Source organism: Diabrotica undecimpunctata, chromosome 3 (genome assembly GCF_040954645.1).
Source record: "Diabrotica undecimpunctata isolate CICGRU chromosome 3, icDiaUnde3, whole genome shotgun sequence".
Taxonomy (NCBI): domain Eukaryota; kingdom Metazoa; phylum Arthropoda; class Insecta; order Coleoptera; family Chrysomelidae; genus Diabrotica; species Diabrotica undecimpunctata.
Genome location: NC_092805.1, coordinates 62,468,302 through 62,494,865, shown reverse-complemented (window position 1 = coordinate 62,494,865; position 26,564 = coordinate 62,468,302). Strand labels below are relative to the sequence as shown.

At 32.1% G+C, this 26,564-nt stretch overlaps 1 protein-coding gene across 5 annotated transcripts in view; it reads right to left on the bottom strand.

Annotated features, from left to right (window-relative positions):
• The window catches only part of Epac (Exchange protein directly activated by cAMP), a 665,395-nt gene that overhangs the window by 50,230 nt on the left and 588,601 nt on the right, over positions 1 to 26,564 (bottom strand). For all 5 annotated transcript variants that reach the window (XM_072525991.1, XM_072525990.1, XM_072525995.1 and 2 more), the window contains 3 exons: positions 22,468 to 22,650; positions 13,465 to 13,659; positions 9,371 to 9,604 (listed from right to left, as the gene is read on the bottom strand). In XM_072525991.1, the coding sequence (XP_072382092.1) occupies positions 9,371 to 9,604; positions 13,465 to 13,659; positions 22,468 to 22,650 (612 nt within the window). The remainder of the gene's footprint in view (positions 1 to 9,370; positions 9,605 to 13,464; positions 13,660 to 22,467; positions 22,651 to 26,564) is intronic.

The window sequence follows — 26,564 nt, the reverse complement described above, 5'->3', positions numbered from 1 at the left end:
GAGAGCAATAACGATGTATAGAAGTTGGTGGATTTAACTTCTACATCCTATAAATCTAAATAATTTTCACTTTGGTTTTAGTTATATCGTTTTACAGTTTTGTGTCTTAAGTTTTTGTATGTTAATTTGTTCATTATTGCATATTTTTAAATTTGCATTTTAAACATGTAAATAAGCTGGTGGAAGAAATTAAGAAGGCTGTCTTACTACTATTTAGAGCAGAATTAGTAATTTAATAAATTAAAATTCAAAGGATCATCCACCCAATTCAATTGAAAAATTCAAAGAATTCAAAACTCACCCAATGCGGTGGGAAACTTAAAACCGCAGATGTCATTGTCCAATTCACGCTAGTCCAAAACACAAACACAATAGCAATCTGAAGCCGGCATCTCATAGTTCGTGGAAATGCGCTCTTCGCTGGTTCAGCGGAAAAGAGAAACAGAAAATAAATACAATGGAAAGAAAAGAGAGCACGATTGGCACCCTATGTTAGTGTGACATTGATAAATATTAACTTTTTGATGACTACTCCAATGAAGCGAGTCCCCTCGAGATTAAAGTTGAGACCACCAGTGTTGCGAATAAAAATTTTAGTAAGTTGGGTAACATACACAAGGATAAAAATTCCAAACACAACTTTGTTAGACTACTCCATAGTAATATTTCCACAACACTGGCCGTACCTGTCTCTAATCATGTCGGAAGGTTTTATAGGGTAGGTTCGTGCTATAAATCAGCTTTCAATTGTCTTTGAACTATGTTAATGAACCCGCAAACTACAGCACACTCGGTAATAACTGATTAACTTATTAGAAGCTGCGTCCACATATGTAACTGCTTATTCTAAGCATGGTTTGGGAAACAGCTACCCGATAGGATTATTATTTAGTGAAATCAGTGACGTGGCCAAATACTTACAAACCTTTATCCATACTAGGGGACGCGGGGTTAGGTCAAGTTAGAAATATTCTAAACTCAATAATTAAGTATAAATACAATGCCACAAAAGATTATCGTTTTAATAAACTAAATATATCGTTTTATAAACTAAGTATATCACCGTATTCCGTATTTCCATTAGTAAAAACGATTTATATTAAATTGTTCTGTTTGAATGCCACATACAAACTAAAAGAGAAACTTTACAAACTAATAACAATTTGACAATGAGAAACGTAGGTTATACTTCTGTTGATAGTTCAAAGCCAACTAGTACAAAAAAAATTAATTTAACTTTTATGACGAAAAAATGAAAAATTTTCAAATCGATTTTTATCGAAAACGGTGTATCCTACCAACTTAAAATAAGAGTACCTTTAAGTGCTAGAATACCTGAAACTCTAATAATCTAGTATCACGAATACTTAGAACAAAAAACAGTTATGCGTTAAAATAACCGTTGACCTACCCAAAACCGACGCGTTTAACTGGTACTAGATGTTGGCAATTGATGAAATCGATTTAACTCTAGAAAAAAAATAATCGTGCCAGTTTTTGTTTTTCTAAATAGAAGCGTTCTGGAGGTATTAAAAAAAAACTAATTACAAGCAGCCATCTTCAAAAATTTCTAGCTTCATTAGAAAGCATTTTCGGACTAGGTGAATTGGATTAAATTGTCTTAAAATTATCAGAAATCTCCGGTCTTCGTTTTTCAGAAGACACCCTGGAATTTCTAGACACATATATATGTATATGTATACGTATATATATATATATATATACATATATATATATATATATATATATATATATATATATATATATATATATATATATATATATATATATATGATAACCACATGTTTCTTTTGATGTTCTAAGTCTATGTTAAATTGTAAACTGTACTTAGATATAATTGATTGTTTCTAGAACTTAAGAATTCAATGGTTCAATGTCTCAAACTTTTTTACATTTTATACGTTAGACTGCTACATGTCTTTCTGAGGTAACACTTTTGTATTAACTTCTCTATGGATGTTTGATTTGTTCATGTCATTCTTTTTAGATGAACTGATGATGCTCTCTGTTTAGAGAGCGAAACATCGAATAAATAGATGAAGTAGCCACTTCATATATATAGATATATATATATATATATATATATATATATATATATATATATATATATATATATAAATATATATATATATATATATATATATATATATATATTGTAACATTTTTTTATAGTTAATATATTAAATTATTTCTAATCCTTTTACCCCGTTGCTGAGACGCCGATGACCGTATTTGCAAATAATATATACGCGGTTGGTCGGTTGACCATTAGGAAATTTTATTGAAAATTACCGAAATATTACGGAACAATCTACCTACTTATTTAAAAACGACGGGTTAGGTAATCCTCGGTTAATTCCTTCCGGCTCTAAGGCTGGGTTCCTTTATGATAAATTTGTTAAATATCGCCGAAGGCACGTTGTCGTAATTAATCTGAAGAGAACGTAATTCCGGGGATTTTATATTTCATCACGTTCCTAGCTAGAAGGGTACCGTTAGTTTCGATGTTCGGTAGAATCTTTTTGTCTTCTTAGAAATAGATACAGGCTGATTGTCATTTTCCCCACCTTTTTCTTGGGTAGTTTGATAAATTTTTGCAGAAAGGAGACCACTTCTCGGTGGGCACTCGTTGAGAAAAGACCCACTTGTCGTAAGGCGCTTTGCTCATTATCGTCTCTGTGCATTTTCTTTCTAAGTATGTATACACTTGTATATTTGAGTTTTTTGATCTAATATCATATTATATTAAATATTGGTATAGAGTACCTTTAATTTTAATTAACTTCAGTGCTTGATACAAGTAAAGTATTATTGTAAATTAAATTAACTTCAGTGAAATAGTGCAGCAGTCATCAGGAATTACTGTAAGTTACCATAATCTTAGTATATCCACTTATCTGGGCGAATAATATGGTATTCTATCATATTTTTTTTCAATCATCTGGGCGAATCTAAGTTCATTCATGTCTTCACCTGTAGTTGAGAGTAACTACTGATTTTTACATTCAATATTTTCTTACAAACTTTCCATCAGCTACTAAGAAATTTCAATAAATAATAACTACGAACATTTAGTTCTCAATCATTAAATAACAGTGCGAGATAGATAATCAACTTAACCAAGTGCGGTTTGGTTAAATTTTTATTTCGGTAACCTTTTTGTATTCTTGTAAATTTAGATTTGATTAATTTTTGTTATTTGCTATAATTGTTATATATTTTTAACCCAGTGTCTCGAGATATGCCCATTAAACAACAAAGAGAGACCTTTAATCAACCTTGGTTGAATTTTTTCTTACTCACTATCAGGCTCTCTTCGCTGATAATTGAACCTGTGCATTATTATATTGTTGTATTTGTAAAGGTACTTACTATTCATATTACTGCTTATTTTTATGTGTACACCACCATTTCATAATTGGTGGTGTATTTTTATTACTTGTACGTACATTCAGCTACCGATATCATTGTGTTGTTGAATATATTGTTTTTGTTTTAGGTATGTATTTTATTTGTCGACTCCTAACAAGTTTCCTGATATAACCATAACTCTGAATATTTGCTTTTTACCTTTAAATATTACTATACCTTTGACCAGTAGAAAGATCAGGCCGATTTAGTTTCGTAGGTAAGTAGATGGACGGAGTCCACCTAATATATTTATTATTTGTTTATGTAGAGTGTGGACCAAATTTATTTGAATAGTTAACTGTTGAGATCTTTCCTTGGATTTGGTCTCAGAACCAAAATATCTTTCTTTATCTCTTTTCTTTTCTAAGGTTTTCTAAATTAAGTGGCGCCCTGTTTCTATCTTATCGTGTATTTGGCAATTTTACCCATCTATCTTTTTGTGTATTTCTGTATCTGTTCTAATATCTCTTATCCTATCTTTACTTATTTCGTCCGTTGGACCCATTCCCGGTTCCAAAAGCTAGTTTCGAACCCACGACTTACTCTCCACCAACCATCTGGCTGCCGTCCGCAGTGTCTCCATTGGTGACCTTTCTAGCACCATCCAAAAAAGGTTTCCGAGGTTACAATATATATATATATATATATATATATATATATATATATATATATATAAATATATATATATATATATTATATCACCCATTGAAAATTATTTTGAAATTGATTATAACACATCTTACATCTAACACATTTTATACATGTTAATTATAGCTTATTTTTAAACCATATAACATTAAAAATTAATATTATAAAACGAAAGTCAAATTAAGATTTGGAATTATTTTTCCGTTTAACTCATTCCATCCATTGTTTCGCCTAAATCCGTACGTGCAGGTGCATCATTCGTACCGAATTAACTGATTACTTCCAGAATCAAACAAACGAAAAATTGCAACGCTATTTCAATTTCAGCTTGTTATAAGTGCAATTATGTTTAGCGAACGAGGTGCACAGCGGTTGCATTTATTTCACCTCACTCAATAATTGGATGGAAAAGATTCAAAGGAATTTTCTCTTTCTACCTATGTGTGTCATTATGTTGGTGTACAAATAAATAACTTACTTCTACGCGCTATTTAGTGCGTTATATTGTTAAATAAAAATCGTTATAAAAGGTAGTTTAATTTAAGTTAAGTAAAGTTTTCGGGATTTAGTTGTTGTAAATTTATACAGGTTAATTAAAGGATAGTACTCAAAACTTTTCTTTCAAAAACATTGTTAGGATTGTTCAATTACAAATGATCACCCCTAAATTTGCAATAACACATTAATCTCTATTTATAATTTAAATTACCCTGTCTCAGCAACAAAGGCCATTGAGACGTTTACAAAAGTACGGATTACAGTATATTTAAAAATAGTTAATTACCATGTGAGCAAAATGATAAGAACAATATCTATATAGCGCAGTATAGCGCACAGGCTGTGAAAAACATTATTAAATTATTTAAGTTACCATTGTCATTAAGAGTGGCTGTTAGGTCTTCATTTAGCTTGTTTAGTCTTCGACTATTGGTTTATAGCCGTTGCAGATATGGCACCAAGGGGAATTGCTTTGACTCATCAGGTAACCATGCCGGCAGTGCCCAATTCTTAGTATTTTTATGACAACTTTGACCCTTCTACAAAGTATGGTATTTTTAAGGTAGTAATTCTGGGTTAAATATCACGAAATTTTAAGCAAAGACATTGAGGCAATTTAGTTGTAAGTTAGGAGCTGACATGTATAATACGAGTATACTACCATAATCTATTTTTGGACGAATTAAAGATCAGTAAATTCTCAGCATTATATCTTCGTCTGTTCTCTATTCATGGTGCGCTAATGATTTTAAGAAATTTATTCTTCTAAGACACATACCTTTTAATTCTTGGATATTATATCTATTTATTAATAATGTTTTATCAAAGTTTACACCTAAAAAAATTTGTTGATATACTTCTTGTAGTACTGTTTCGTTTCAGGTTAAATTAATTAACTTGAAATGGATTTTTAGACTAAAATTAACTATTTTCGATTTTTTTATGAAAATTAAAATCTAGTTCCTTTTGACCAAATGTGAATGTAATTTAAAGCAGTTTAAATTAAGGAGCAAGCGGATGTTGTGGTTTTGCCTTCAGAGAAAATTACTAGATTGTCTGCTTATATTATGTATTTAACTGGGGGTTGAAAAAGTATGCCAATATTGTTTATGCTCATCAAGAATAGAGTAGTACTTGAACTGATCCTTGTGAGATTGGAGAAAGTAATATACATTACCATATAATTTCATTCTCTGAAGTGTCTCTAGGATTACAGATTTCTAAAATGTATCAAATACGCTCTCTGTATCGAAAGGTATAGCAGTAAGATCATTGTTGCTGGCGAAGACGTGTGTAATTTTAGATTGTAAGATAATAAGGTTGTCTAATGTACTCAATTTTTTCTTAAATCCTCATTGGACTTTATCAAAAAATATTTGCTTTTCAAGATACCAAACAAGTCGAAAATTAAGCATCTTTTCTAAGAGTTTACAGAATCTGCACGTCAAAGAGATTGATCTGAAAAAGTTTACCGTGTTATACAGTGAATCAGATTTCTTGATTGGAAGTACTATGAATGAAAGTGACTGTTGTCAAAGAAAAGTAAATTCTTGGCTTGTTCATATAATGTTATTTAGTTTAAGTAGTTTTGATTGTGTATTTGGATGTAAATTCTTGAGAAAAATTGAGGGAAAGAAAATGGAAAATTTATTCATACTGTATATATAATTGGAATTTGTTGCGTAAGTTTTTGTGGATATTTGTTGTTTTGTGCTAGGATTTTAACCTTTAAGTATTATAACGAAAAATATTCTGAAATTATAATAAAAGTAATTCGTTATTAATTTAAAAAGAAATATATTTAACGTATTTCTCTCATCAATTGACCAGAGTTGAACGTATTGATGTCCCGTGGTAACGGCTTCGGTACATAAACAATTATGTTTAAGGAAGGTACATGAGAATAGACTATATTCGTACAAGTGAAAGTGTCGTGAAAGACAGACTTTAAAGAAAAATAAACACAGTGTATTATCAAAGTGCAAGGAGAAAGGAGACTTTTTTCTTAATCTCTCAATTATATATTTTTTTCTAAAAAGGAAAGCGTGGTAGGGTTTTAACCCCTAAGTATTAAAACGGAAAATATTCCTTAATTATAATAGAAGGAATTTAGTCTTAAACTTAACATGAGAAATCTAACGTAACCTAACCTAACCTAACCTAACCTAGAAACTTTCTCAAGAGATTCTTGATCACGATTCATCCTACATAACCCTCCCTAGTGATCCAACTAGCAATATTCAAAATAAATCTAATGCCCTAATAAAACGCCTTTGGCATAAGAAACAAATTGATTTGAATACAAAAAAGAGACTCATCCTATAAAAGTGTTGTTGCTAAATTCTACACCCTCTCTAAAATTCATAAACCTACCTTAAGTATGAGACTAATAGTTTCCTCCATAGGCTCACCAACTGAACATATTGCAGGCTTTCTCACTAATATTTTGACTGAAGCTTATGATTCGAAAAAATATTACTACATCAGAGATTCTTTCCAAGTTGTCGAGTCGTTTAACAAAACTGTCTTACCACAAAATTATGTTCTCGTCAGTCTAGATGTGGTCTCCATCTTCAGTAATGTTTACATAGATGCCGTTTTTCGATCTATTCATAAACACTGGAATAAAATTTCTGCAGTATGTAGCATTGATTATGATATGTTTGTTGGGATGATACAGTTCTTGTTTAATTCCACTTGTTTTTCTTTTAAGAACAAATATTATAAACAAATTTTTGGCACTCCTATTGGAGCCAGTATCGCTCCAATTCTGGCTACATATGTAATGGACGATCTGTTGGATATTGTTCTCCAGATTGTTCCTTTTAACGTTCCCTTTATTAAAAAGTATGTTGATGACATTATTATGTCGTGTGCACTAGGTTTAGAGACTGAGCTCTTAGACATTTTCAACAGCTATGACCCCCACATTCAATTTACTCTTGAAAAAAAAGATCAAAACTATTCGGTTCTTATTCTGGACACAATGTTCATCATAGAACTGGATAACATCATTACAATAGATTGGTATAGAAAAAAGTGTAACTCTGGGAGATATCTCAACTACCATTCTTACCACAAGTCAAGCATGAAAGTTAATCTAGTGAAACAAATGACCACAAGAGTTTGTAAACTAGCCGACTCTGTTTTTAGAAAGAAGAATCTCAACATCCTTTTACAATTGATCCTAGATAATTCTTACCCCCAATCCTTACTCAGCAAAATCATCTTTAACACATCTTCTTTTATACTCAACACACAAGTGAACCCTCCCCAAAATACAGGTGCTATGAAAGTTAGCTCTGATATCCATTCACTGACCAACAATATTCCTAAAATATCTTTTGTATCACTTCCATTTATTAAGGATGTCTCTCCCAAATTGACCAGAATTTTTGCTCAATACTTACCAAATGTAAAAATTGCTTATAAAAGCGCTCTAGTTGTGGGATCTTTATACAAGTCATTGAAAGACAAAGTACCTAACTCAGATAAAAGTGATGTTGTATACAAACTTAGTTGTTTAGGATATGAAGGTTCTTATATACGTCACACCTCCCAAAAAGTTTCCAGGAGAGCAATTATTCAAAAAGATTTTTTCTCGAGATATCTTTTATTTTTCAAAAAGAAACCATTAATAAAAAGACATATACCAACAATTTAAGCAACTAATATTCATTATTGTTAACTTTAGATAACCACAAACCTACCAATAAAGGCAATTCAAAGGTCAACAATATAAGTTTCATTACATATGAGATATATAATATCTCTTCTACTTCAAAATAAGTCTTGTTACCTCTTCTAACGTTCTGTCGTTTTAAGTTGGTAGTAATTAATTCACAACCAATTCTTTTGTTTCTGATAAGAATATTTATAACCTAAATTTTATATTATAACTACATGTTCTGTAATTGTTTTGTAACATAATTTTATCTAAATTTTATCTAAAATGTGTTTTTAAGTATTTTTAAATATCTGTTTTATAAATATTGTTCTGAAGCTATTTTCTTGTGGCATTTTAAATTAAGTACTATTTAAATGGGAATAAGCCACAATTAAAGGTTAAAATACGTTTATCGACGTTTCAATTTCCACTTCGGAAATCGTTCTCGAGAACAATTACTATTTGATTACTATTTATTGTCTAAGATTATGCCTCTGTGCCAATTTTGATAGCAATTTATAAATATACAGAGAAACTATTAGGAAAAAACGAAAAACAAAAATTAACTTTAACACCCTGTATCTTTTTTCTCAGCAAAATTTTATTAAGGCATATTTGGCCCAATAGCCATATTTTGGTCCAAATAACCTGTCCTTAGTCTATGTCCCAATAGTTATGACTCACCCTGTATATTTTGTTTCTCCTTGTCCGACTAGTATTTTTATTTTAATCATTAGTTTTTTGGTTTTTATTCGTTATACCTACTTTCCAATAGTTTATTTAATGTTATATCGTAATATACCTGTCCAAGTTAACAAAAGACCGATAGAGTTTTTTACTAAATGTACTAAATTAATTATATATATATATATATATATATATATATATATATATATATATATATATATATATATATATATATATATCTAAATTTGATTGTTTATTTTACAATTCTAAAACCGACCTATTGATCGAACATTGTGGCACTTTATTTCCTTAAAATAGCAATAAGATGAATACTTAATATCTAGTAATATTTTAGTGTGTAGGTAGTGAATATTTTCCATTCGAAATTTATTTCTCTAAATAAAAACCTAATTTACCGTATAGTTCAATCGTGTTTACCTCCTTAACTGCGTCATGACGTGATGCATCAGGGCGGCTTCCTCTTGCAAGGCATCGAACTGTGAACTATCGTTTTCAAGTTCATTAGCTATTTCCTCAAGAAATTCGACGGCGATATCATCTTCGAATACAGGATGACGTACGGTCGTTACCCATCTATAAACGAAGTGTATTACTCTTCTTTTACAAGCCAGGACAAATTCTCGATCCTGGTTCGTGAATTCTATCCTATAAGTAACTTTTGCTAAGGAAAATATAATATTTTTTATTGCAGCTAAAATTATATATTTTTTGGATGATTTAGGGAACTAAAAAACCTCTTACGAATGAGATTTTAAAATTAAATATTGAAATTTAGTCCGTTATATATATATATATATATATATATATATATATATATATATATATATATATATATATATATATATATATATATATATATATATATATATATATAGAAAAGGTTAATGCGAGTGAATAATAAAAGTAATAATACAATGTAATGGCATGTCTCGTAAAACAGGAAACCAAAAATGGTATATCGATGAAACCCAACCGTATATACGTATTTCTGACTAGTACTAGTATCTGACTACAGAAGCAATGCAATGCAAAATTTGTGGCATTAGTTAGAAGACCCTGATGGTTTCCAAGGCAACAACTAATAGCCATGGAGAAAGCTATACAACCTAAGGAAGTACCCTATTAGTGGCATATTATATTTCAGCATTTAAATTACCTTCCCGGGGACCTGACGATGCAAAGCAAATTATAGTATCCGAAACCGGTCGTCGGAGGTATATTTAATTGATTATGAGTAAGTCTATTATTTATTTATTTTACCTAATTGAAGCGAATGTTAAAATAAATCAAAATTATGTGTTCAAAATATTTCCTGCCTATATCAAAGCATTTTATAATTGACCTTTTACTAGCAGTCTGAATTATTATATTTCAGATAATGCCACTTTATGTCTTACAAATTTATCAGGATTAAAAATAAAGCGCAATTCTGTAAAATAAGATAAAATATTCTGTTTAGTTATGATAAATTAGAAGTATTTGCTATAGTTAACACATTTAAGTTCTTATATTAGTATAAAAATTTTTTCCATTAAAATCCTTTATAAAAAGGTATATAAAAAACCCATTTGGGCTATGTTAAATTGACAAAACGTTTTCGGAATAAGTATTCCATGATCAGTGTCAGGTTAATACATGGAAATAGCCACTAAATATGGGGGTAAAAACCCTTTAAAAATTGCTAAATGAAATTTAGTTTACATTATGCCTAGTTTATAATTAAGATGGTAAAGTTACCGTTGGATTGGTAAAATGGCGACATATGACTCTACAATAAGTTGCAAGTCCTGAGACGGTAAGTCTCAAGCTGCAAGTCTCAGGACTTGCAACTTAATGTAGAGTCATATGTCGCCATGTTTCCAATCCAACAGTAACTTTAGCATCTTAATTATAAACTAGACATAATGTAAACTAAATTTCATTTAGCAATTTTTAAAGGGTTTTTACCCCCATATTTAGTGGCTATTTCCATGTATTAACCTGACACTGATGATGGAATACTTATTCCGAAAACGTTTTGTCAATTTAACATAGCCCAAATGGGTTTTTTATATACCTTTTTATAAAGGATTTTATTGGAAATTTTTTTTAATATATGGTATACAGCCAACTACAGGAACTTAGTTTCCTTGTGGATTAGTATAACTAATCTGTTTTTTTTTCTCTGTTTGTAATTGTTAACATGAATCATGCAAGCGAAATAATTAGTTTATGTAATGTGTGTTAAATAAATGCCTTATCAGTAGGTAAAGTCGGCTTCATTATGTTTACATTGGATTGCTTATTATATCCAAACAATCGCGTCAACATAGGACAGTATTGATGCGACGAGGATAGGAATTTCAATATTTTTTTCAAATGCTAAGTTGCTCTTAAAATATGTTTTACCACATTGGTGGTTAAAGGATATTAGATATAAAATTGATTGTTTATGTTGTTTTGATATTAATGCACAAAACATACTGAATATATCACATATCACTATAATCAAAATAAAAGTAATTGATTTTATTTAAAAATATATAACAAATGTTGTTTAAAAGAAAAACATAATGGAAGTTTTGAAAACGTATAAAATTAAATAAAGAACGTATTTGAAAAGATGTCTTGAAAAGGTGTATAATTAAATAAAGAATGCTTTTAGAAAACTGAATGTTGTGGAACATTTTTTATCCTAAAGTTTTCGGAAAAATAAATATGTATTTTCTAATATTAAATTAAGTTTATTTTATTAACCAAATACAGAAAATTAAATCCACATATTTAAGGTTTATAATGTATTTTTATAGAACAGAAAGAGTTTCGTGATCTTCGATGGCACGTAAATTTGGTCTTGCATGTGCAATAAGCCTTTGGACTGTTTCTAAGTCGATCTGATGAAATTTTTGTAAAATTATTCGCCTTGGCTGATCTTTATTTTGGGCTTCCCAGCTATTATTATACACCATTCGACTCGAAATAGCCCAAAACTTTTCTATGGGGCACATTTGGAGGGTTGTCGCGCTTGGGAATAAAATTATATTTTAAGCAGTTAACCAATCTGTCGTTCTCCTGGCGTAATGATTTGTTCTCCCGACGCTAAGTCGGGACAAAATATAATTTCATTATTGGGTTGATCAGTATTTATAAATTGAACGAGCTTTGTAAGACACCTGTCAACGTAAATGTAAGTATTGGGAGCATCATTGCGAACACGCACAACAAACGGCTGTGAAACACCAGCTTCCGAGATGGCACACCATACCAAAATTTTATTGGCAAATTTCACTTTTCCCTTAAATCTAACTTCGTCCGGTGCATCTTGTACATTGCGTGTATAAAACCCGTCGTTGCTCTTAATTTCGGAATTGAATAAAGTAAAATACTTATTATCTAGGAATTTTTTCTAACTGGGCTGGTGTGTACTTAGGAGATTTTTTTCTTTTTATATCGCTTTAAATTATTTTTAAAAATTGTTCTACTTACAGACATTTGGAAAACATTATATCTTCGGCCAACATTTCATAAAGACTTTCCTAATAGGTTCTCCATACTCTGAATTCATCTCTGTTACCGAGCAGAAGTTAAAACTTTTGGTCTTCCTTTTTGGGCAAATTAAGGCATGGTATAATATTTTCGCCATCTTTGCGATGTCTGGTAAATCCTTGACACAGAAATATTTTGAGCACTAAAAATTTTTACATCGCGTTTTGGTACATGTCCAACTAAACGATAAATACTTTGATTGATATTGCTTATATTGTTTAAGTTGTTTACTAACTTTGGTTTCCAATGGCAACTTGATATTATGCTTCCTACCAATAATACATTTAAATCTAAAATTTTGTGAAAACTTTAGGGCAATACGTTAGTTTGGTAGGTGAAATAGGATCTAAAGCTGATGTGTCTGTTATGTATGACAGTAAACAGATAGAGAAGTACACGTTGGTGCATAAGTAAGTAATTTAACTATTTTTAATTATTATTACAATTGATGAATGGGTGACAATTTCTGCTATAATAAAAAATCATATATACAACAGGAAATATTTATGAATATGAAATATAAATATCGTCATCAGACGATATGTGTAAATATTCGATAAATATGTCAAATACAGGTAACTTACATATTTCGACTGTTTGATCTCAGACACGCCTTGCAAAAAGATGAGATGAAGAATAACGGATGTGGTTAATAAGCAATCCATCATTTATTATGCAAGTAATTCAATACAAGTGCATCAAATACAAGCAAATATAATACAATAACATACTATAAAGAGAATCCCTTTATTTTAAGTTCACTAGATAGCATCAGGTATTTTCAATATAATATTAAAAAACACCCGTCATGTAAAAAATGTGCAACTTATAATATATAATAAAACTTTAAATAATACGCAAGGAATATAAAAACACAAAGGTTTACAATCCTTTCTGACACTAAAAACGCATTTAAATTTATAATGTTTTTATAAAAGTAGTATTTAATGACTTAAACCTTGATTGCTATTGTTTAAAAAGGATATTATTTGTCTAACTCGTCGACTAACTGGTGCGTAGGTAAGAAGACTATATGAGTAAGAAGAAAATCGTCCAAAAATGGATCTTGTGCAGTACTGACGATAAAGTTTTCACCAGCGCCTCCTGAACCGCGGCCATCCAGTCTTGTTTCCAGAACGTGCTCTAACATTTTTTGCGGAGTTCCCGCCATCACAGTGTATCTAAAAATGATTGTTAATTAATTATTTGTATTAAATCATATAATAGATAAAAATAAATATTTATGTAGTGTAATATTTTCGTATACAAAACATAAATAAAATAACAAAATAAAAGTTTTTCTGTCTTCAAAATTATTGTAAATAAATATATATAAAATTTATTATATTCCTGTCTATGTATCATGTAACAAAGACCACAATTCATTGGACAAGAAAACAGGCGAAGACGAAGCAGATCCCCACAACAAGAAATAGAAATAACAGTTAGGGAAATGAGAACGGCCATAAAAACAATCAAAAATAAGAAATCGCCGGGACCTGGAGGCATCTCACCTGAGCTTATCAAACACGGATCAAAAAAATTACACCGGATGATACAATGGAGATTTCAGAAAGCCATAAATGGAGAACAGCTCCCAAAGGAATGGACGGAAGCATATATGACATCTATATTTAAGAAAGGAGATAGGAAAAGATGCGAAAACTACAGAGGAATAAGCGTATATCATCAATCGGAAGATTATATGGGTAGATACTGCGAGAAAAGATAAAGCAAGCGATAAAAGGCAAAATTATGGAGGATCAGGCAGGCTTAACGGCAGGAAGATCATGCATAGACCACATATACACACTGGAACAACTGTTGAAAAAGAAAAAAGCAATAAATAGAGATATACATTTGGCATTTGTGGACCTGAGAAAGGCGTATGACTCTGTACCAAGGTCAGAACTATGGGAGGCAATGTACAAATTAGAAAAACAGATGGAACTCATAGAAGCTACAAAAGCTTGGTATAAAGAAAATAAAGTGTCCATTAAAATGGGAACAAGAATCATAGGAGCCTTCACCACAACAAAAGGGCTCCTGCAGGGTTGTTCCACATCTCCAACCCTATTCAAAATATACTTAGAGAAAGCATTGACTACATGGAAAAGAAAATGTGAAGGCATGGGAGTACCGGTACGGAACGAATACCTATATACGTTAAGCTTTGCAGACGATCAAGTAGTGATTGCCCAAGACCAAGACGACCTCAGCTACATAATGAAGAAACTACAAGAAGAATATACCAAGGCTGGCCTAGATATTAACCTCGCGAAAACAGAGTATCTATCTACAAGTGAGGAAGACATAGAAGATCTACAGATTGATGACAACGTAACAATCAAAGGAAAGGATAAATTCAAATATTTGGGGTTTATAATCACGAAAAAGGCAACAACAGAGGAAGAAATTACACCAAGATTAGGACAAACAAGAACAGCAATCCGACAACTTAACTCAGTATGGTGGGATAGACACCTAAATATGAAGACAAAAACACAGATTTATAAAACATTAGTGCGAAGTATTATGACATATGGGGCTGAAAATTGATGACGAAATAAAGCAAAGAACACTAATAAAAACAGACATATTAACATATTTAGAACAAAAAGACTAAAGTGGTGTGGACATGTAAGAAGAACTAGCGACAGCAGATGGATAAAGAGAATAACCGAATGGAGCCCCATACGAAGGAGGAAAAGAGGACGACCCCAAAAATCCTGGAGGAACGAAGTAGACGACGCCATGAGTAAGAGAGGCCTAAAATATGGATAATGGAACAACAGAGAGAGAGAGATGGAAACGGTTGAGCGAGGGAAGGCAGTAAATACTGTAGAATCCCTGATTATATATGTATCATAACACCATTAAAGGTTCAAAAATTGGGATAGGCTCTTGGAATCATAGAAAAATAATGTAAATGATATACTTTAGTCTTTAGAAGTCTTTACTTTATTAAAAAATTATAAAAAATTGTAGAGGAAAGGCGCCTAATATTAGATACTTTTTTTTAATTGAATTTTTTTGGGTCAAAAAAACATTTTAGAATAATTTCTTTGTACTTAGAATGTGCTATAACAATAAAAACAACTTATGCATACTAAAATATTTATTTCATCATTAAACAATGTAAGTATTAGGCAAAAGTAAAAAATGACACTTTTTCCAAATAAAAAAAAAAAAAAATCGGTTGCCTGTAAAGTCGGTTTTACGGGCGAAGATTTTACGTGGCAACGTCTTTTTCTCGGTAGAATATTTATTGATACGAATATTATTAAATTGCACAATAGGAACAAGGAATTGAATGAAAATAAGAATTGCACAAATTTTAACTATAGAAATATATTTTGTTTACTAAAACATTGTATATGTAAACTTAAACTTAACTAATTTCTATTTGAGTGATTTTGTTGAGGATAGGACGATGATAGGAGAAATAGCATCGCACCAGCGGACCGATCATGTTTGAGTGGGAGAGAGACGCAAGGCATTCGCCGGTCCGGCGGGCCTCTCTCTCGTTCGGTGACTCATCGTAACAGACGTGAGCGGGCGTTACACTTTTTCATGAGTGACTCCGAGCCACAACCTAATTTAAGACGTTGTCACGTCAAAAGGTTCCTAAAATTGGATAACCTATCCAAAATTAGGAACCCATTTTTAAACACAAAAATCACATACGTAAGTGTTCTTTTTGACACTACCAGCAAACTCTTCATGTGATCATCTGAAGCAACTTGAACACTGTACCCACTTTTCTTCATGTTGGTCCTTTGAATAATGTTCAGTGCAGAAAATACACTCTGCGTCACTTTCTTGATCGGTATCCATACCTGAATCATCATCATAAGGAACGTTTGAGGAATCTGAAGATTCACTTTCTTCTTTTACTTTCTTCATCTTTTTATTTTTGACCATCGTCTTCTTTTTAGTTTTCTTTAAAACCGTAAATTTTTAACTGTTCTTTATTTTTAAGTGATTCTTTTCTTTGTTTTTCTTTAATGCTAGCTTTCAAATCATTATAGAGCGTACAGAACCGGTTTTACGTTCCCTATTTGAAGTAGGTGTCGATGAACTGCAGGATCATAAAGGTGAAAAGTCTTGAACGTATACAATGTTCGATAACTGATTAATTTCCACACTACTACCCATTTGATGTCTCGGGAGGGGAGGGGGTTTCAATAGACAGTTGAATTGAGCTACTGATGTGATTTGGTTCCAATGGCAAAATCTTATCAGAAGTATGTTGTCGAGGCGAAGTTCTTTCTCTTTGTTTTTCTAAAATAAAATCTGTTTCTGAAAAAATATTGCGATTGAATGGAAAAATTCCTACTTTACGAAACCCATTGGCTTATATCTCAGCAGTAGCAGATTTCTGATAAGCAGGGCAGAATAATGAACTTATCTGAAAGGGTTCTATATTTCGAGAAGGATTATTCTTTAACCAATTTTGGATTTCTCTTGAATAGTATGTCTTTAATGGAGACATAAAACACAAATCTAACGGTTGGATTGTATGTGACGTATGGGGAGGGATGCATACAATAGAAATATAATTTTTTCTCGCTAAGTCTATACCGTCTAGATTCCGTGTATGACTATAATGGCCATAAAGAATGAGCAACACGGGATCGTCTTTTGAAGGTTTTACATGATTGATAAAATGTTGCATCCATAGCGTAAAGATGTAGCTCTGTATCCATCCTGAAGGGTGACAATCAACAATTGACCCAGCTGGAGCTCCGTCTAATAGCTGGGCCTTCATATTTTTGCGTGGGAATACAAATAACGGAGAAACGACAGCATTCCGACAGCATTCATGCATGTAACTACAGTTACTAGTGCTCCTCTTTCTGCAGCAGCTACGGCTCCTACTTGTTTTTTTCCTTTTAGGTTGATGACCCTAGCAATCTTGGATTGTACGGTAGTGATACCTGTTTCATCAACATTATACACTCTTAAGAGGTTGAAATTTACCTTCTCCATAGCTGGTTCCAGAATATCAAAAAAACGGTTGATATTTTCTGGAGTAAAACCTTTTATTCTGTTTTTTGAAATCTCCTGTGGTTTTCTTACAGATAGATTGGGATAAGGTCTGAGGAAATTTCGGAGCTACTTTTTATCGGCATTATCATCTCTTTCTGAAAAGGGATAGGAAAGGTTATTTTTGATAGCAAGCTGGTATGCTAATCTCCGAACGTTTGCAAGTACTAAACCAAGTACTGTACTAAGTCTTCTTCCATTTCTGGTGATAAAACTGGTTTTCGGCCCATTCGTAGCGCGCATTGTTCTTTTGAGTCTTTGCCACGTTTGACATATAGCTCGATGGTTGATTTGGGAACGTTAAAGCACTTTGACTTCTTTAAGTATCTCATTTGTTTACTTTTAACAACATCAATAGCATTTTTCATATCTTCTGGATTCAATTTTTTATGTGGTAGTCGTTTTGTAGGCATTTTACCGAAAAAAGTGTAAATAAACATATTTTGAATTACATGTAATTAGGTTCCTAATTTTGGATATCCAATTTTAAGATACATTTCCTATCCAAAATTAGGCAACCTTTATGTAAAAGGTTTTGTGATTAAAGTAAAAAAATACTTGGGAGATATGTTCAATTTAAATATTGAAGCTTATTCTACAACTATTTAAGAATATACCTGCCAAATTTCACTTTAATACTGTCAGTACTTATCTTTTTATAAAAGTTTTCAGTTGGATAAATAACAAACTCGTATCACGAAAAAACATATAATTATATGGTTCTATCTAGTAGTATACAATGGAACTATATGGTTTACACAGAACTATTTTTTGTAAAAAACCTTTAATTTTGTGCATTTAATTACAGAAAACTGTTAATAGATTTTGAGATAATGCAGTATCCAATATTAGGCGACTTTCCTTTAATACAGTTTCATAATAATCAATAATAATCAATAATCATTTTTCAGTTCTTCTAGGTTTACATTTTGTTCATAATATTTTAATTCCTCAAGAGTCACTAGCATCACTATCATAAAAAATTGTTTTGAACTTATTTTTGAACCCTCAGATCTTTTTAATGTTGTTTATTGAAGAATCTGCTGATCTGTTAGCTGATCTACGTGAGATATTAGGTGTTGAATCAATAATTCGAGAGTGAAATTTGGTTTTTTTTAATTTTGTTCTTTTTCATGTATTCCAGTAACAACTCGATCGAACTCGGATAAATATTCCAAAACCTATATAATTACCAATATTTACACTAAAGGCACTTCATTTTTATAACGAAAGGCTAAAGAGTATAAAAAAATAAATTCGATTTTCGCTATCAAACATTTAAGTACTTCCCTAATTTTTTTGTTTTCATTTATTATTTGTTTTTCCAGTTCAGCGTCAATGTGTTCGGTAATTTTAGATCTTGTTATAAAAAATAAAATGGAGTTAATGTGGTCACTGGAGTTTTCATGCTCTGACAATTTTTGTGTACATTTTTCCCATCATTTGTCCCTATTGTCATTAGCGTTGTTTGTTTGGAAAATAATTTGAAGACCTAACAGTACAATAAATTGTTGGTTTCAGTATAACTGTGGTATTAGTCAACCAATCTCTTTTAACTTTTTCTTGTGATTGGTTTTGACCCTATATTGCATCGAATAGAAGACCTTCTCTTTAGCCTTTCGTTATAGAAATGAAGTGATTTTAGTGAAAATATTGGTAATTACACAGGCCTACATTTTTTTTTCATGAAAAAGAGTTTTAAGTTTAATAGGTGTCCTATAGTAAATGGCATGTGCTGATCACGAATCTGTACTTGGTTTTTTTCGAGCACGTCAGGTTTTCAAGATAGGTGTGTTTAAAATTTTTCATAGAAACGGAAAAAAATACTGAGAAAATATTTATTGAAACTTTATTAAATACAAAATTACACTGCAAAATTGAGTTGTTAAAAAAAAAAGAATTCAGTATAACCTACGTTAGACAATATTTGGTTATTTTGAATAAAACCGTTCTCTTTTTCCATGAAAACAGCGTTTTGTGGTCTTCTTTTTACGGATTTTTGTGATTGAGTTTCCCTTCAAGGTCCAGCAGTAATCAGCCATCATTCTTATATCCCATCTTGATGGAACCTCTCTCCCTGCTCCTCGCTGACAGCTCCAAGATTTTCGGGAAAATAGTCGACGTGGGAATCCAGAAAATGAAGTTAGACACTCATATTGCATCCCAGTTTTTTTATAATTTTCGACCATGTTGGCTACAATTTCTTTATAGTTTGGAGACTTGTTGTTTCCAAGGAAGCCGTCTATGACTTATACGGAAAAACTCCATGCTTCAGATTCAACCTGGGTCATTGTATTCTGGAACAATCTGTCCGATTTTAAGGGTCGAATTTGAGGGCCTACAAAAATTCCTTCTTTAAGTTTAGCTTCAGAAAGTGCAGGAAATTTGTCGCACAGATATTTAAAGCAGTCACCTTGTTTATTTAAAGCTTTGTTAAACTGCTTCATCAATCCTAACTTTGTGCAAATAGGAGGCAAAAGAACTAATTTTGTGTCAACTAGGGTATCACGTTACACATTTTTTTGTCCCGGTACAAGTATTTCTCAATTATAACAATACAGCAGTGAGCCCTCTTGAGAAAAATATTCCGCCAACTCTTTTTCACGGTGCCTATACCACGAAAATGTGGTACCTGGAGCCAATCGATTTTTATCTTTCAGTCATGATAATAAGGTTTGTGTAGCATCCTTCGATAGGCCTAAGTATCTCACTAAATCATTTAGTTCAGCTTGGATAAACTTTTGAGGTTGGTTTATCTCAGGATTGAATTCGTCCTCATCGGTTTTTTCGTCTGAAATTTCATCTGATGATTGCTGTTGGATGGTGTGAAGAAAAGGTGGAGGAATAGGGATTCCTGGTCCACGAGATACAGGTCGTTTAGCAGAAGGTAAATCAAGATATTGAATTTTGTGTTTGAATTGAAACCCTTGATATCATAGGAGCAAAAGTAGAATGCCGAAGGGTACATGATCCTTTTGTCCATTTTCTCAGTAGTTCGACACACTGACAGCACACTTTGTGTGTAGCCCAAGGTTTGTCCTGATCATCAAGCTTTACACCGAAGTAAGCGTGATAAGCTTTCTTTATAAATTTTCTTTATTTGTTATGTTTAGTTGATGCTTTCCTATTGTTAAATTGCCACACACGTAACAAAACATATGAGAACTGTTCTTACACTTTCTTGATGACATTATGGCGCGATAAACACTCATAAAACAAAATACAACTCGATGCTACAAACAACTGACGCTAACTAACTAATACACAAGTTAAGTTAATGGCATTGGCAGTGTTGCCATTCAAATGAAATTAACATAATAATGTATTAAAATATTTTCTATCGATCTATCAAGTATTTTAAAGAAATAATTTTAACGCAATTTACGAAATATCAATAAGGTATTTGTTTACGCTAGTACATAATATCTAAGAAGGTTTTTTTAATTTTGTTAAAAATTTTGACGTGATGGGCTTAAACCTAATTCATATTCAGAATCAGCGTATCCGTATTAGGTAAGGTCACATGTCAAACTCAAAACACCAAAAATCATGTCGGCCTGTGTTATATATGTGCTTTGAAATATTTATCTGAGTTCGATCGAGTTGTTGCGAAAACACACGAAAAAATGTGCAAATTGCGGCACGGGTACTATAAACTATTTGTCGTCTACAATATTTGATTACTTAATTTCTATTATATCAAAAGATTTACAACACACAATAGTGAACAAAATAAAGACAGCCAAATTTCACTCTCGAATTATTGATTCAACACCTAATATCTCACGTAGATCAGCTAACAGATCAGCAGATTCTTTAATTAGTAACGTTAAAAAAGATCTGAGGGATATAAAACTATTCACAATAATTTCAAAACAATTTTTTATGATAGTAACGTAGTAAAGCTAGAAGAACTGAAAAATGAAGTATTACAATTTTTTGTAAGTAAAAACTTTTGTAAGTAAAGAAAATATTATTTCGCCTGTATCCATGTGGTCATTTATTCAGGGAAATATGTATGTATATACATATATATATATATATATATATATATATATATATATATATATATATATATCTATATATATATATATATTATATATACAAGAAATACTGGATATTAGTGACTGTCGATATAAACAAACAACACCGTTTATTAGGGTTGCAGTCAGAAAATTGGCCGGGATATTAATGAAACACTGTTTTGACTTTTTGTCTAGCTTTCGGAATGGTTTTATTCCTTTTTCAAGACACTGTAATAAGAAAAATATGTAAATATTTATAAAATATCACAATTCTTCAGTGCAACTTACTAGTCGTTGAGATTATTTATAAAAGCATTGACACTCAACATTAATAACACACATATAAAATATAAAATAATGGACAAAATACATTCTAAAATTTTATAAATTTAGGTAAAGACAATAAAACTTTGTTTATGGCATCTTTTTTGGTGTGTTTTAACTCTGACACATAGAGAACAGAAAGAAAAAACCCTATGATTCAAAAGTAATTAGGTGTACTTACTTAATATTATATTTCTTTTTAAGAAATACTAGAGGCCCATCTTAGGTGATTTTAATTTTTAAACCTATTTTAATGGTATGCAACATGTTATGCATATAAGTGTAATTTATGTACAGGTAAATATTTAAATATTTATTTTATTTTAAAAAACATAATAAACTGTGTTGTTTGTATATATATATATATATATATATATATATATATATATATATATATATATATATATATATATATATATATATATATATATGTATATTATATGAGGTTATATTTAATAATACATAATTAGCATTGTGCGTAAATCTTTGTCCTAAAAACTTTGTTTCCCTAAAAAATTAAGGAGAAATTTTAACAAAAAGTCAGCGTTAGCTTAATGAGAATAAGATATGTAGAATTACAATATTACTTACTTATAATGGGAAGAAAATACTTGTTTCGTATTTGCATTAATTTTTTCTAATATTAAAACATCTTTTCCGTGTTCCTTAAGTCGAACAGTATTCGCTTCAACATCTCGTAAAATTCTGTTAAAGTTTTCTTTGTCTACTCGCAGAAAGTGGCAGTTATTCTCTCTTAAAACTATTGTGGCGGCCCTAAATATAAAAAAAGAAAAGATTAATAATAACATTCGGTTGATTTACATTAATGTGTTAAATTAGATTTTGTGATAACGTTCATTTCATTTACATCTTTCTAATTTTCTCCCTAAAAATTAAATTTTCATATCTTCTTCATGAATTTTGCTGTCAAGGAAAATTCATAAAACGCTCAACGTTCCATGTTTATAAACTATGTTTCGTGCTAGGTATTTTTATTTCTTTAATTATCAGTTTATTTAAGAATCGATTATGGATTATTGCAATAAGTTATAATTCATAGGTGTTACAGAGTAAGACTAAAGTTTTTTCCGGGATCTCTGACTGATCGAAAAACATAGATAGTTACAAAAAAGCATAAGCTTAAAAGAGAGCCCAACAACCTCTTGACAAAATTAGGTTTCATCTTTAACATTTATCACCAGTCCCAGTCAAGATTGAAATAAAATTTACCTATACAAGACTACAAGATCAGTTTCAATATCCCAACCTTATCGCTAATGACACTAATAGTTTCTGGAAACTTTTAATAGTCATTTAGAAGATAAATTCATAAATAAGAAATTACCGCTTCCCTCTCTTCAAACTTTTAATAGTCTCTAATATATTAACTCTGAAACTGTCAATAAATTAGTAGATCCGCAAAATATTATATCGGTCAATGCTCATTTTTCTTCCTATAAACTGCAATCTGTCTTTTTCACCTGTAATAGTAACGCTGCTGACTTTGGTAACATCCCATACATATTTTTAAAATTCTAACGTATGTCTTTCTAAATTTTCGAAATTTATATGGATTTCTAGAGAATGATCAGCCCCCTTCAATGACTAAGTCCTATCGTCCGATATCTGGCCAACTTATTGGAATAATTGCAATTCAGCTCTGTGCAAAATTCAACCCATCATTGACCAACTAATCCAGCTCGATCCGAATTACGAATAATCATAAAATTACGAATCGGGCATACAAGTTTGATACATGGGCATTTGATGTTCTCCGAAGAATGTCCAACCTATCTATCTGTTCGAGAGCGAAAGGCCAGGAAACTCTAAAGCCAAAACTACGGTTCCTAAAGTCAAAGGGCAAAGAACTTTAAAAGAAAATCCAAACGCCCAACAGGCCAGGAAGTTCTAAAGAAACCTCTTATGCTGAAAGGCAGGGAACCACAAAGTCTGTCAAAGTAACAGCGTCGGAAGACGTCGATCTCATGGCAGACGAACAGATTAAGGCTGCAAAGCTATCTGGTACCTCTAAAGCCAAAATCAGTAAGCTGGTGAAATAGGAACAAGATTACATACAAGCCAAAAAGGCTGTAACTAAGGTATATTTTACCCAGGCTGCTGCAAGGGCAAAAGAGTTGTCGTCAAAGCCATTAGAGGTCATGACAAAACAAAAAAAAAATTAAGAAAGCCACAAGTCTAAAAAGACCAAGGTCAGAGGAAGCACATCATCCGAAAGCCAACGCAAAAGGTAAAGACCAAGAACTGAGGATGTAACTTTCAGCGAAGCTGCTGCTTCTGTTAAGGTTGCGGCAGTACTAACAAGATTCTCAGAAGCCGTGATGAATGTGAATAAGTTTAAAGCAGTCCAAAAAGCCATCTTGGTAGCCTATGAAGAAATTCTTGAAGTAGGACCTTAGATTTGCTTGCTGAAGAGTATCCACAGGCCGGGTTTCCTAGAACTTAACTGTGTGGATGATACAGGTGCGAGATGACTAAAGTAGGTAATTCCAATCCTGAGACCTTGGGAGAATATGTCTCTCAAGGCTTTCTTGGAGGAAGATATAACCAAGCCACACTCATTCACTGCCTTTGTAAGGATAAAGATGGCGAACATCTAGGGTCCAAAAGGATCCTTATTAGACTAAGGATAAGTGACCGTGGGCTTAGACACATTTATGGATAGTCTGGGGAAGCAAACTTTTAAAGGGGTTTTATGGACCTTCTCAATAGATTCTGAATCTCGAGAAGAGCTACTTTTGGACTGAGAAAGTTAACTTTTCGATACATAGAAGGGAAGGTAAAAGCACTGGGGGAAAAGCCAGTAGCAATTCGTTCCCGTGAAACAGGGGAAACTTCTCTACACATGGAGGTTTCGGAAGAGCAACAACGTTCTTCGTGTGGAACCAGCCCACTCGTAAGGACTACTGTTCAAGAGTGCTTTGGATCCATATAAGAAGAAGTAAAGTCCACGGAACCAGAACCGGACACCTCTTCGTATTGAAGAGAGAAATAAGGCTCCTGTAGGGCAATCTTTAACAAGAAAAAGTCACGTCGACAACTCTGGTTAGAAGCGTGAAACAAGATGGCATGTTGTCCTCCTACAGGATCCCTAGAGAATAGGGAAGAAGATTGCTGGCTTATCAACCAAATAAGGTAAGGTTTTATATACACCTAAAGCTATAAGGCCGAGGTAGGTTGTGCATAATTTACAGTAATAGAGTAGATTGTACACCAATCCCGGTGCTCTGCACCAATGATATTGTTACAGGTTTTTTAATTATAACCAAGGAAGTAGGAGAGAAAAAACAGGTGGCATGTTCAGTCTACTTTCCGGATGATGAGGCTCTAGGTCCAGCAAGGATTATAAGCGAAATAGTTACACGATGTCTAGGTAATATATACAGCTCATTATAGAATGCGATCTTAACGCACAACAAACCATATGGGGCAGCACAAACATAAACGCACGGAGTGCGTCTATTTTGATTTTTATCCTGAAGGTTCATATCTGAAGGTTTCAGTATATCCAATATAGAAAACAAACCAAATTCTATAACTAGGGCAAGCAAGGAAGTGTTAGATTTAACACTCCGCATAAGCAAGGTAAATTATATAATAACGAATTGGTATGTGTCTGATAAACTCTCATGTTTTGATCACAGACATATACGATTTGACCTTAATTTACTTACATCGAAAATTTTAGAGATCTTAGAAATACAAACTGGGTAGCGGGTTATTCAGCGAAAAAAGAGTGCTCGCCGCGTAAAACCCAAGAGAACAAACATTGGATATTAGGGGAAACCCTATAATTAGTAGAAAAAAAAAAGTTATGCTACAACATACCAAAAAAACACGAAGCCACACTCAAGAAATAGCGGAACTGAACAGGAGAATAAAGGGTATGTGCACCAGAGATAAAAACAATCATATAAATAACGTGTGTCAAGAACTGGAGCAATATGCAAACTGCTATGAAAGTGATAAACTATTTAAAAAAGTTAAATCTCTGGCGCGAGAGTCAAAACTGCAAGCCATTCAAGACCATAATGGAGAAATAAAAACCAACATAGAGAGCATTCCAGAGACATGGAAAAATGACTGTTCAGAACTAAGACACTTCAAAAGATGAATCAGTCTCAGAACACAAGAAACATACAATCAGAGAGGCATAACTAATAATCTTACGAGCAGAAGTAAAGAAGGCTCTCAAACAACTGAAAACCAAAAATACCCAGGGATCGATGGCATACCAGCAGAGACTCTACAAGCAATGGGCGAGATTGGCGTATATGTAATACTGGATATGTGCACCATGATATGGATCACAGGTGAATAGACTGATAAGTGGTGCGAATTAACCTTTACCTTCTTCTTTACGTGCCATTTCCGTGACGGAGGTTAGCAATCATCATGGCTATTCTGATCTTAGATGCTGCCGCTCTGAATAGTTCGATTGATGTGCATCCGTACCATTCCCTTAAGTAACGCAACCATGAGATTCTTCTCCTTCCTACACTTCAGCTGCCATGGATTTTTCCTTGTATAATTAATTGAAGTATGTTATATCTTTTATTACGCATAACATGTCCCAGATATTGCAACTTGCCCCAGGTATGCCTCGTGTCTTGATGGTTTTCAATATTTCCATTCTTTTGTTGACTCTTCTCATGACTTCGTTGTTTGTT